The following is a 12,163-nucleotide window of genomic DNA, read 5'->3' as shown; positions in this document are numbered from 1 at the left end:
CTTGCTTTTATTTCACTGGCCCCTCAGCGATAGGCATTTAGGCACACCTGCGTCCTTGCACACACCTGGTCCTACGCACGCGTGCGACTGTAGGAGAAACTCCTGGAAGGCGGGCCGGCACCCGCGACCTCCTCCTTAGGAGTTCTCGGCCCTGTGCTGTGCGTTTGGCTCTGTTGGCACTCAGGGCACCAGGACAATCGAGGTCTGGGCGGCTGCCGCTGCACCCTGGCAGCATGCCCCATGCGCCACACGGGCCACCGTGGTCATTTCTCTGGTCCGTGGGGTGGCTTTGCACCGAGAACCCCGCTCAGCCTCTCCTGCCGTCAGACGTGCAGCGTGTCGCGCGTTGTCTGTGAGGTGCTTCCCAAAGCCCCTTTTCCTCTCTGAGGCCCTCGTGTGCGAAGGCTCGGCACACAGCGAGACCAGCAGAGAGTTCCTCACTCCCTAAACGTTCTCTTTAGCGAGAACTCGCAGGGGAGGAGCCGCTGAGGAGCAGCACATTTTAGGACTGGATTCAGGGGACGGGCTGAGCTTTTTCTACGACAGAACCACCGGCTTTGCCCCACGCGCCCTCCGGCTCCGTTTCCTAAACGCTCTGGGGCCACAGCCAGTGCAGCCTGGAGGTGGGGCTGAAGGAGCCTCTGTCTGTCAGCTGCTCATGGCCACGTGCAGAGGGACCCTCGGGAAACAGTGCGGTGCCTGCAGGTGAGGGTGGGTGCTCAGGGGCACTCTGGCCAGCAAGTCTTCTCCGGAGACAACGTGCCAGGGGACAGGACCGGACAGGAAGGCTCAGAGCAGCCTCACCCACTACAGCAAAGAGTGGAAACAACCAAACGTCTATTGGAAAGAGATGGACACTTGTCCACATTGCTAAGGCGGCCACCCTGGTCCTCCCCAGGGCCCCACCCCCTTCTCTCTCCCAGGGGGAGGGCTACAGTGAGGGTCCCAGTCTGAGTGCTTTCCCAAGGCTCCAAGATGACGTCCTAGCCCCTGTCTCAGTAGAACAGAGGGGAACCCTTACATCCTCAGCAGCCACCCTCCCACATACGCTGCCCCTACGAATGCCAGGGGGTTCCGCAGGCTGGGCTGCAGCGGGCCGGGAGCCCCTCTTCCATTCCTCAAGTCCTCTCTTTAGAATTGTGAAACACCCACAACGAGGCTGTTAGGTTCACGCAGTAAACATTAGAAAACGGTATGCCCGTCTCCAAGTCCCCAGCTTTTCTACCCAAAAGTTGTTACCTGCTCCACACTCGCACCCGCGTACACATGCCCACACACACGTGCACGCGCACACACCGCTCTCTAATATACACAGATGGCAGCATTTTAGACACTCTCTGCTGTGCTCTAAAAAATATCTGAACGTCCTTTGTAGATTGTTCCAGATCGGCATGTAAAGGGCTGCTTCTTGCTAATGCCTGTCTAACGCTTCGCGGTGCAGCTGTGGCAGGATTTAAAGCCGCCATTAACAGATATTTAGGTGGTCTCCAATCACTTGCTATTTCCCGCGGCGCTGGAATGAATACCGTTGTCCAAACATCTTTACTTACATGTGTGGGCATAGCTTTGGGGTAGATTCTTGGAAATGATATTCACTCGCTGCAGAATTGACCGTCACCCCCTTTTACGGATGAGAACACACAGCCGGACATGCAGACGACCTTCCAAGGGGGTGGGAACCTGCAGCGTGTATTCGCGGGGCGACCTTTCCGGGGCTCCTCAGGGCTGCCCGCCTCCCCACAGGTCACCTTAGCCCGCTGCCCTGAGCGCCCGGGGAGCGGGTGGCCGAGAGAGAGGCGGCGCAGAGCTGGGCTCCAGGAGGGGCCCTCGGGGGGCCGGGCGGCATCGGCCGGTGGGGGGAAGCGCGGACCCGGGGAAGCGGCGGCTCAGCAGCACCAGCTCCCAGACGTTGCTTGGTGGTGACGGTGGCGGCCGGAGGCTGGACAGTGGAGGGAAATCCGGGGCCCCCAGCCTAGAGAAGCCACACAGAGCGCCGCGCTGACCCTCGGGAGCCTCCCCAACCCCCCTCAGAGAAGTCAGCCGGGGCGCAACCAAGATTCTGCTCCCAGCGCGGACACGCCGCCTCCCAACAGCCACCCGCCTAGGCATCCAGCAGCCGGACGCCTCCCGCGCTCTGCCCCATGCCTGCCCATCTTAGGAGGGACCGACAGCGTGTGCCACCACATCACAGCGTGTGCGGACTCCTACCCCCGGGGACCACCTCCCCCGGCCACCTTCCGAGACCACCCTCCCCTCCCCCTCCCCCTCCCCTCCCCTCCCCCTCTAGGCCTCCTTCCCCACCTCCCCCATTGGACCACCCTCCTCGCTCCCCCATTGGATCACGCTCCCCACCTGCCCCATTGGACCTAACTCCCCACCTCCTGCATTGGCCCACCCTCCCCAGCTCCCCATTGGACCACGTTCCCCACCTCCCCCATTGGACCCCCCATTGGACCACACCCCCCACCTCTCCCATTGGACCAAGCTCCCCACCTCCTCCAGTGGAGCACCCTCCCCAGCTCCCCATTGGACCAAGCTCCCTGCTCCCCGTGGACCAGGCTCCCCACTCCGCCATTGGACCACCCTCCCCAGCTCCAGGTGAGGCCACCCTCCCACTCCTGTTTCCCAGACTTCAGTGGCTCCCATTACCCCTCAAATAAGCGCTGGCCTTTAGCACCTGGTGGTCTACCCACTGCAAGGGGCTCAGGGTGTGAGGGAGGGCAGTCCGGGGGGCAGGCCTCAGACTCCCTCCGTCCAGCACAAAGGAGCCGGCCACGCACAACCTGACTGCCAGCACAGGACCGTGACTTGCCTGACCCTTCACAGGAGAAGCTGAGACCCAGCGACACCTGTGCCCCCAGCCCCCAGCCTGTCAGTGAGGGAGGGGTGCTGAGACGCAGGACCGCAGCCTGGGCCAGCGTGGGTGGGGGATGGGCACCATCTGCGCTTCCGTAGGGGTGCGTGTGCGGGTGTGCACCTGTGCGCTGCCTCTCGGGGTGTCCGTTCAGGGGAGAGTGTGCATCTTTGTGACTCGCCAGGGTTATACACGGAGTGTGGAGCCAGGGGCCTCCCGGTTCGGAACAGACACCGGCCTCAGCACTGAGGACCTGCGTGCCCACTCACGTCTTTTTGCTGGAGGAGTCGCAGTCCGTGGGCCTGGGGCTGGGGTCCTGGGGGGCAGCGGGGAGGCCCTTCTATGTCTAACACCTGAGTGCCAGTCCCGGTTCAGGGCGAGTGGGTGTGTCTGTGCGTCTTTAGGTTTGCACGTGCAGGGTCCTTATCAGGGTGTCTGGGTGTTTCGCTACGTGTCGTCCCCCCACCCCCGGTGTGTGTGTGTGTGTGTGTATGTGCGTGCGCGCGCGCGCTGCCCAGTTCGGGTCCCCTGCCGGCCCCTCCAACCCACTCTACGCTCGGCCCTGATTCCCCACCCGTGGACGAGGCCCCAGGTGAGGCCAGGCCCGCCTGAGCTGCCCTGCCGGCTGCGGGAGGGACCGCGGGCTCTAGTGTCTCCCCGGGGCCCCAGTTTCCTCAGCCTGGCCGTGGTGTGTTCGTGTGTGGACCAGGTGGAAGGCCGGGTGGCGCGGTCCGCAGGCAGCGCCGGTGACATCCGGCCTGAGACTCACCCTCTGACCGGGACGGACCTCGTGGGCACCAACGTCTTCTGCAGGGGCAGCTGCTTCCGCAGCGAGCTGCTCGTCTTCGTGACCTCCCAGGGCTGCAGGGGCTCCGCGTTGGTCTCCGTCAGCCAGGAAAACCTACAGGAGCACTTGGCCTCTTGGGGGGCTGCAGCCCAGCCACGTGGAATAGCTCTCGCTCGCCTGGAACTTTCCATGTTCCAGGCACCGCTCTGAGTGCTTGATAACCATGCCGGGAGGTAGGTATTGCTCTGCCCTTTATGGATGGGGAAACTGAGGCACAGAGAGGTTAAGTGACTTGCCCAAGGTCACACAGCTAGGAAGCAGTGGAGCTGAGATCTGGGCCAGCAGCTGGCCCAGAGCTATGTCTCGGCCCTGCAGCAGCGGCCTGGCCCCGGGAGCCCCAGGCCCCAGGTGTAAGCCTCCCCTTGCCTCACCTAAGGGCCACTCTGCCACGTGCATCTGCCACACTGGGCCTCACAGGACAGAGTCTGGGGCCTGGCGACAGAACAAGGGTGGAGGTGAGGTGTCCAGCCCAGCCTGCTGCGGGCGCTCGTGAGGAGGCCGTGTGCCCCGAAGGTTCTACTCTGGGCAGCTGGCGGTCCTCCCACTCCCTCCCAGGCCCCGCCTGCCTGCTCAGCACACTGCGGTCTCTGCTGGCTCCTGAGTGCCCTGGAACTTTGCAAACTCCTCCCCTGCCCCCCCCCCCCCCCCCCCGCAGCCGGATCCCATCACACCCTCACAGGAGCAGGTGCTGTGAACGGGTGTCAGGGCCACTGGACCAAAGGAAGCGGTTGGCCATGGCTCTGGGGGGGCCCGGGGGCCCTGGGCCCCTCTCTGGAGGCCCTTGGCTCAGGGTGGGATGGGGGCGAAGGTGGACCCCCACCGTCACGGAGCGCAGAGCTGGTCAGGGAGCTCCCTGTGGACAGAGGACCGCCCCTCTCCGGCTCTGTGCCCCAGAGTGCGTTCCTAGGGTACCTGCGGGGAGGCAGGGCTTGGCCTGGGGTCAGGGCCTGGGGTCAGGGCCTGGGCTTAGGGCCCAGGGTTAGGGTCTGGGGTCAGGGGTCAGGGTCCGCCCTCAGGGCCTGGGCTCAGGGTCTGGTACCTGTACGGAAACTTCCTGGCAAACTTCTCCTCGGTCCTGTTCTTACTCTTCTTACCCTGGTGGGACCCCTTGGGGGCCTTCACGTCCATCGCAGAAGGGGGCTAAGCTGGGGTTCGCCCTTCAGCCACAGCTGCAAGACAGGCGGGAAGAGCCAGTCGGGACCTGGACGGCATGGCTTCCCGTTGACTGACCGCCCACCCTTGTCTGCCGAGGAGACGGGGCGAGGGGAGGGCTGTGAGCTGCCGGTGGGCCGGGGCCCCGCTCAGCACCCTGCTCCAGGATGCTCGCTCTGCTGTGTGTATAGTGTGTCTGTGTCTGTGTGTTAGGGTGTACGGCTGTTTGTATGTGGATGAGTGTGTGTGTGAGCGTGCAGCTCGATGCGGTTCTATGCCCTGTGCGGCTCCGTGTCGCCCCACGGTCGAGGGGACGCTCGGCTGACCGGCCCCAGGAGGCTCCCAGCCGCTCCCCTGCCGGCAGCCACAGCCTCCCTCCACCGCACCCCAGCTGCGGCCACCACGGATCTGCTCCCCTCTGTGTGAGGACGCGGCTGCACGGGGTTGTACGGGTGGGATCGCGCGGCCGGCGCCCTTCGGAGACTGGTGTCCTCCTGCCGTCGCAGGGCTGGGTGTGCGGGGGCTCCCGCCCAGGGCTGAGCTGGACCGACTGTCACCCACGGGACCCCGGGGCAGCTCCCAGGCTGGAGGTGTTACGAATAAAGCTGCTGCAGAAGTTCACGTACGAGTTTCTGCACGAAGACAAGACTGTCTGTTGTAGGCGCCTAGGAGTGCAGTCACCAGGCTGACGGAGGCCCATTGTTAGTTTTAAAGGGAACTGCCACATGGTTTTCGAGCCGCTGGGTCATTTTCCCTGCCCAGCAGTTACGAGTGGTTCTCTTTTAAGGCACCCAAGAGTAAGGGTAACCCAAGTCAGGGCTGAGAAGGGCTGGGGTTAAGCCCTGACCACTGGGGCTTCACGTGCCCCTTGACCAGCTCCTCCGCACGTGCGTGACCTTCATGGGCCGATGCCGGCCACCTGCCGGCACCCCGTGCTCCACAGGCGCGGCGGCTCCCAGCATGGGAGGTCCCGAAGCGCCGGCCGAGGCCCTGGTTCCAAGTGGGGATCGAGTGGATGCTGTCAGCCACCCACGGACGTACCTGACGGGCGGGTCTGACTGCGCCGGGCCAGACAGGTTCCCGGGAGCCAGTGCCCTGGAAGCAGCCCCGCTGGCGACGCAGGGACGGGGTGGGGAAGGAAAGCCGGCCTGCCCGGCCCCTTGACCAGGACAGCTCCGGGGCGCGCTCCCCACAGCACGGCCCGCGGAGGACCTGGCAGGACTGGGCGGAGTTGCCCACCGTGGGGACGCCACGTGGAGTGCCTCTTTCCCCGCTTTTCACCTCCCACCCCTGCCGAGCCGCGGGAGCCGCTCCCAAGTAAGGCATCTCACAGCAGCATGCACCTGTCCCCCGTCGTGGGACTGGCTGAGCCGCCAGGCGGAGAGGGTGAAGGCTGGTCAGGTACCCCCAGCACCGCGTCTGACCACAGACAAGCGCGAGCACACGCGGACGGACACACACACACGTACGTCCGGCCCCAGCATCACCCCCCCCCCCCCGCCCCGCCACACCCCTCTGCAGCAGGGTAGCCACTGGCTGCCGGCTCCTCCTTCCGTGTCAGACCTGAAGCCCAGCCCCCATCCCAGGCTGGGGCTGCCCACCCGACCCTTCTGTACTCCCAGCAGCTGGGTTTCCATGACAACACTTTGCATGATAATGGATCTCCTGAAATCTGGAGCAAAGCCGCCAGGAAACAAGGCGCCCCTTCCCAAGCCTGGGGTCTGGGTTCCCAGGAGGTCGCTGTCCCAGTGGGGATTGGGTTTTCTCTCCTGGGGGAGAGGTGGAGAGGTGGGCGAGGCTGCTCCCCCGGAGGGCTTCGAGGGCTGCCTGGGGCAGGTGCGCCGGCGTTGTGACAGAGCCTGCTGGCCGTGAGGCTGGATGGCCCCACTGGGCACAGACCACCTGGACAAGGCCACGCGGGAAGCCCTGGCCTGTGAGCCCCGAGCACAGCGTCCTGGAGGCCGGGCCCCACCAAGGAGTCCTCCTGACCCTGACTTGCCGCCGGCAAAGGGCCCTGTGGACGGGGCAGCTCTACACCAGCGCAGGCTAGGGGGCCTTTGCGGCCTCCGACGTGGGGCCAGGGTTGTTACGAGGACACCAGGGACCTGTCTGTGGCCCTGGCCCCCAGCCCTTTGCTATCAGGTAAAGCTTTCAGCCGCCCTCCCCCGAGGAGCCAGGAGAGGGCCCTGGTCCAGGACGGGGCTGGGTCCGCACAGGAGGTGAAGTACCTGTTAAGCTCCGTGCAGGACCTTGTTTAATGTTTCCATCTGATGGAGGACATATTACCATCATCCCATTTTTCAGGTAAGGAAACCGAGGCTCTAAAAGGTGAACTGCTGGGCTTCCCTGGTGGCGCAGCGGTTGGGAGTCCGCCTGCCGACGCAGGGGACGTGGGTTCGTGACCCGGTCCGGGAGGATCCCACGTGCCGCGGAGCGGCTGGGCCCGTGAGCCATGGCCGCTGAGCCTGCGTGTCCGGAGCCTGTGCTCCGCAACGGGAGAGGCCACAACAGTGAGAGGCCCGCGTACCACACACACACACACACACACACACACACACACACACAAAAGGTTAACTGCTCTGCCTGCATCCCCCCTCCCCCAGCACGTGGGGAAGAGGTGGGGTCCGGGCTGCGTCTGGGCTACGTGGTGCAGTCCTGGAGGGGCTGGGCGACGGCACCCCACGCCCACTGGGCCCCACCTGCAGACCCTCCAAGCCCTGGGCCTGGCCCTGCAAACTGTGCCAAGCCTGCTTCCCGTGGGGCAGGAGGGCCCTGCCGGGTACGGGGCAGGCCTCCGTCCCACTGCTGCTCCCCCAGCCGACTTGGGGCTGCCCTTCCCAGCCACACAGGCTGCCTCCCCGCTCCCAGCAGGGACCCAGTCAGGGTACGGATCGCAGGGCCTGGCACTGACCCTGCCCAGGAAGATGCCGATGTGAGGGGCACTGCCCACGCCCCCAAGCCAGCCCCCCAGCAGGGAGCCTGCAGTCAGAAAGGAGTGGGTGAGCGAACCCCCCAAGGGGCCAGCTACTCACCGGGCCGCCTGAACGACGCTGGCTATGGTCCTGGCTGCCATGCACAAGGCGAGCACCGGCCCAGGGCCCCAGGGGCCAGGCCCACAGGCTCACTGCAGCATCAGAAGCCCCTGAGGTCACAATCAGTGACACTGCAGACACTAGGCCACGTGGCTTGGAATCCAGCCTGAAGCCCTGCTGGCCAGGGCGTGGCCGTGAGGGCGGCTGCGTGAGGGCTGGGCTGGCGGGCGTTCCAGCTTCGAGGACCCCGGACGGGAGCACCCACGCCTACACGTTTGGTGGCAGAGCCCCCAGCCCTCCTTCAGACTAAGCGCAAGAGAAGGCCTAGAAATAGCAAACAACTCGCCCTGGCGGCAGAAGAGCTCCTTTTCTGGCTGACCTTGACTGAGCCCTAGCCGCAGCCCCGGAACCGTCGGGCTGGGCCAATGCAGGGGAGGACGGTTGGTTAGGGCGCACCTCCGGGGCCTGCTGCCCCATGGAGGCCCCGCCAGGCTCAGAACGGTCAGGGTCGCCACCGGACTAGCAACGGCGAGCATGGCCAGGGCGCCTGTGTCCCAAGTGGGGACTAGAGGAGAGGAGAGGCAAATGGTGTAAAAAGCAAGGCCTCCTCCTGCCCTGATGTCCTAGGCCTTTATCTGCGAGTGAACACGTGGGGAGCGTGTCAGCTGGGGTCCCCAGAGCAGCCCCGAGATGGGGGTTCTAGTCGAGGGACCTGCCGAGGGAGGGACGCAGGACAGTGCAGGTCTGACCTGCCGACTGGTCCCAGGGGAGCCCTGCAGGGACCTCCCCGGAGCTGTTTGTGCCCTGAGGTGGGGGCAGCCTTTCGGGCCGGGCGGTCACGCCTGGCCTGGGGCCTGTGGTGTCCCGTCCCCGGGCGAGCAGTGCTGGGGACGCCAGCCTGGTCCAGAGGTCTGCGCGGGCCCAACCTCGCGGTCACAGAAGAGAGGGAGAGTGAGACGGCGGAGGAGGTTTGCAGAGACGGCTGTGCTGTCAGGAGACTCCCAGGAGCCTGGGAGGGAGGTGGATGGGTCCACACGGGCCTCCAGGGCTGTGCAGGAGCTGGACTTCCCAGCAGGCTGTCCTTAAGCCTGATTTAGGTTCCCTTGACTCTTCTCTGGGCCACGGCGTCTTGGACTACGGCTTAGAAGGAGCAGCAGCGGAGCGTCGGCACGGGCTGGGGACCAGGGCCCTGTCGGCCCCTCTGAGCTCACACAGGGGTTGGGTCTGTGAAGGGCTGGGCTGGCCGTGGGCGTGCCAGGTGAGAGCCCGGCCCCTGCCCGACTCGCCGTGCCACCCTGGGCACACATGACCCGATCGCTCCACCCGCCTCCCCAGTGGAAAGGAGAGTCTGTAAGTGGACCCCGTGTGCTTACTCTGGGTGCCCAACCCCCGCCCCAGCACCGCCCACAGATGATGCTCCCCGATTGGTTCCTGGCTTAGAGCGTCTTTTAAAACGTAGGCCCAGATGTTCTAACCACAGAAGCCGGCGGCCAGCGTACGGCCCAGAAGGGCACTGCCGCCTGGAACCCTCAACTTGGTGCTGGGGGGGTCTGTTCCCAAGAAAACAAGGTTCCCAAAGGGCCCCGGGTGGGCCTTCCCCCTCAAGGGCCTTTTAGATGCTGACAGGGGTGCAAACTCAAAAGGAATCTCGTAACATGACCTTTTCACTTACTGAACCCGACTGTAAGGAAACAGACTGAGAACAGAACCACTTAAATAGTTTAAAACTAGGGCTTCCCTGGTGGCACAGTGGTTGAGAGTCCGCCTGCTGATGCAGGGGACACGGGTTCGTGCCCCGGTCCGGGAAGATCCCACTTGCCGCGGAGCGGCTGGGCCCGTGAGCCATGGCCGCTGAGCCTGCGCGTCCGGAGCCTGTGCTCCGCAACGGGACAGGCCACGGCAGTGAGAGGCCCACATAGCAAAAAAAAAAAAGTTTTAAATTACGTTTCACATAATACAGTATTGAGAACTTTTTAATATTATTCTTAAGATCAACATGAGAAGTCCAAGCATCTCTCTCTGACGTCAGATATTCTGCTCAGTCCAGTGACACGAAGAGGAGAGCGGCCAGGTGGTCACTGGGGAACCAGAAGAGGGCGAGGCGGTCTGCCGGCGGCTGCACATGTGCCCACGGGAGAAGGTGGCGCACTAGTGCTCTGCGGCAGCTACGGGGGCGTCCCAGACGCCCATGCACTGAAGATGCCCACTTTATAGTCAGTTTCATAAAAGAAAGTATTTCCGTGGACTCAGCAAAGCAAGGGGATAAAAACAGGAGCAACCGGGAACATGGACTGAGATGAGTTGTGTGATTAAAAGCTCTGTCGGGGGAGCTGATGGGGAAGACGTCAGTCTTGGCTCACCTGGCGGCTCCGAGCTAAGACGTCAAGGACGCAGCGCGGCTGCCCCTCCCCGTCAGCCAGGCGGGTGGACGGCACTGCTGCTGTCCCGCCTCCTTGCCCCGACGCTGTCCCCGGGCTTACCCGAGAGCACGCCGTCTTCACAGAAACGGCAGCGGGACAAGGAAAGCGACAGCAGCGGCTTAGCCTCAGCAGCCCTTCTGCGTGATGTCCAGCCCCGAGGACTTCGTGATCTCCAAGGTGGTGAACACCTGCCCACGGGAAGGAAACGACACGAATCCACACTTAGCTGTCGGTACTGGAGCTCTGCTCTAAGAAACCACGTCCCAAACGTGACACCAACATCATCCTTTAAGGCATACAGAGCAGTTATGAATATAAGATTTGCCTACTGACAACATGCTTCATCACAGCTTTCCAAACCACACCGAGTCCACATCTACAAGCTCCCGTGTCCGTACCTGTGCACACGTGGGGTGGATCCCAATGGTGTCATCCAGCAGCTGCTTCGTGAGCCCACATTTCATGGCGGCTGCAAATCCTTGGGTGATCTCACCGGCCTTCGGTCCAAGGACGTGAAATCCTATCACCCGATCCTTCCAAAGGGAAGCCAGTAGGTTAAGGACCTGAAGAGGGATCTTGTCGTCCCAAGTTCACCGTTGAAACTGACAGCAACTCCCAGAGAAAAGCACCTCTAATGCTGAACTGAGCAGAGAACAGCACCGTGAAACCGTGCCCTGCAAGAACCTGCTGGGTGAGCCAGTAAATGCACGTCCCGTGTGAACACGCGCTCAGATTCGCCGGAACGGGCAGTTTACCTGCTGCGCGAAGGAGTCTGTCAGTACGATGGACGTTGCCGCGTTACACTGAGAGCGCGCTAAATGACAACACGACAAACACCGACTAACAGCCGGTGCTGGATAAGGCTAAGTTCGGAGGCAGCAGGCGCTCCTCCCAGCCCAGGACGCAGGCTGCCCGGCTCCGAGTCGGCTCGGCAGACACCCCACCCCAGGGACCGCGAGCCGTAAGGACGCGCGGCTCTCGTCCCTGCGCGCATGCAGCCCCGGCCGACGCGGGTTCGTCCCCGCGCACTCCCAGCACTCATGCTTCCTCTGTCCATGTTTTCTCATCACTTTTCTTCATCCAGAGCTTCAGGGTTAAAGTGCACAAGGTGAAGAGAGAGGGCATGACAGGCGGCAGGAGTCTGTGCCCCCCACTCTCCGGGCTCCCGTGGCAGGTGGGCAAACGGATACCCCGTGAGCTGCGCATCCAGGGGGCCGTGGACGGGAACTTCTGAGGGGTGCACGTGCAGCAAAGTGGGAGAAGGCGCAGCCCAGAGAGGGGGAAGCCACTTATTAATGAAAGTGAGGAGCTTCTGAGAGATGGAAGCCTGTCCGTGATTTTCAGCATAGCTCCAGGAAGACAGCGAGTGGTGGGGTGACACTCCAGAAATGGAAATTTGGACAAAAGTACAAGAAAGGGGCAGTAGGTCACTGCTCATTGGCAACGCACCTGGTCACCCAAGAGCTCTGATGGAGATGGACAATGGGATTAATGTTGTTTTCATGCCTGACAACACAACATCCTTTCTGCAGCCCATAGAACAAGAAGTAATTTGGATTTTCAAGTCTTATTATTTAAGAAATACACTTTGTTAGGTTATAGCTGCCATAGACAGTGCTTCCTCTGATGGATTTAGGCAAAGTAAATTGAAAACCTTCTGGAAAGGATTCACCATTCTAGATGCCATTAAGAACATTTGCGGGACTTCCCTGGCGGTCCGGTGGTTAGGACTGCGTGCTTCCAGTGCAGGGGGCGCAGGTTCGATCCCTGGTCGGGGAACTAAGATCCCACGTGCCTCACGCGCATGGCGTGGCCAATAAAAATTAAGAGAAAAAAAAGAACACTTGTGATTCATGGG

At 62.9% G+C, this 12,163-nt stretch overlaps 2 protein-coding genes across 2 annotated transcripts in view; both read right to left on the bottom strand.

The window, feature by feature from the left end:
- Positions 1–1,392: 1,392 nt before the first annotated feature.
- C10H3orf22 (chromosome 10 C3orf22 homolog) lies at positions 1,393–4,829 on the bottom strand. The gene is made up of 3 exons (XM_060021529.1): positions 4,741–4,829; positions 3,624–3,755; positions 1,393–1,972 (listed from the first exon to the last, which is right to left on the bottom strand). The coding sequence occupies exons 1-3, from the start codon at positions 4,827–4,829 to the stop codon at positions 1,750–1,752; spliced, it is 444 nt and encodes a 147-aa protein (XP_059877512.1). The 3' UTR covers positions 1,393–1,749.
- A 5,008-nt stretch (positions 4,830–9,837) lies between these two features.
- TXNRD3 (thioredoxin reductase 3) overlaps positions 9,838–12,163 on the bottom strand; it is a 47,064-nt gene continuing 44,738 nt past the window's right edge. The window contains exons 16-17 of the mRNA XM_060023800.1: positions 10,704–10,838; positions 9,838–10,493 (exon numbers count right to left, since the gene is read on the bottom strand). Coding sequence (XP_059879783.1) covers positions 10,431–10,493; positions 10,704–10,838 — 198 coding nt within the window. The 3' untranslated portion in view covers positions 9,838–10,430. The remainder of the gene's footprint in view (positions 10,494–10,703; positions 10,839–12,163) is intronic.

The sequence above is a fragment of the Delphinus delphis genome, chromosome 10 (assembly GCF_949987515.2).
Source record: "Delphinus delphis chromosome 10, mDelDel1.2, whole genome shotgun sequence".
In the NCBI taxonomy this organism is placed as follows: Eukaryota; Metazoa; Chordata; class Mammalia; order Artiodactyla; family Delphinidae; genus Delphinus; species Delphinus delphis.
Note: the sequence above shows the minus strand (reverse complement) of the source record. Positions and strands in the feature narration are given on the sequence as shown.

Bases quoted from the DNA above. Each gene is read 5' to 3' on its own strand.
- C10H3orf22 (XM_060021529.1), bottom strand. From the start codon at position 4,829: ATGGACGTGAAGGCCCCCAAGGGGTCCCACCAGGGTAAGAAGAGTAAG. The intron at 3,756-4,740 runs GTACCAGACCCT...GTGCTCCTGTAG, and splicing joins GCCAGGAAGTTTCCGTACAG to GTTTTCCTGGCTGACGGAGA. The intron at 1,973-3,623 runs GTGAGTCTCAGG...TGGCTTCTCTAG, and splicing joins AGGTCCGTCCCGGTCAGAGG to GCTGGGGGCCCCGGATTTCC.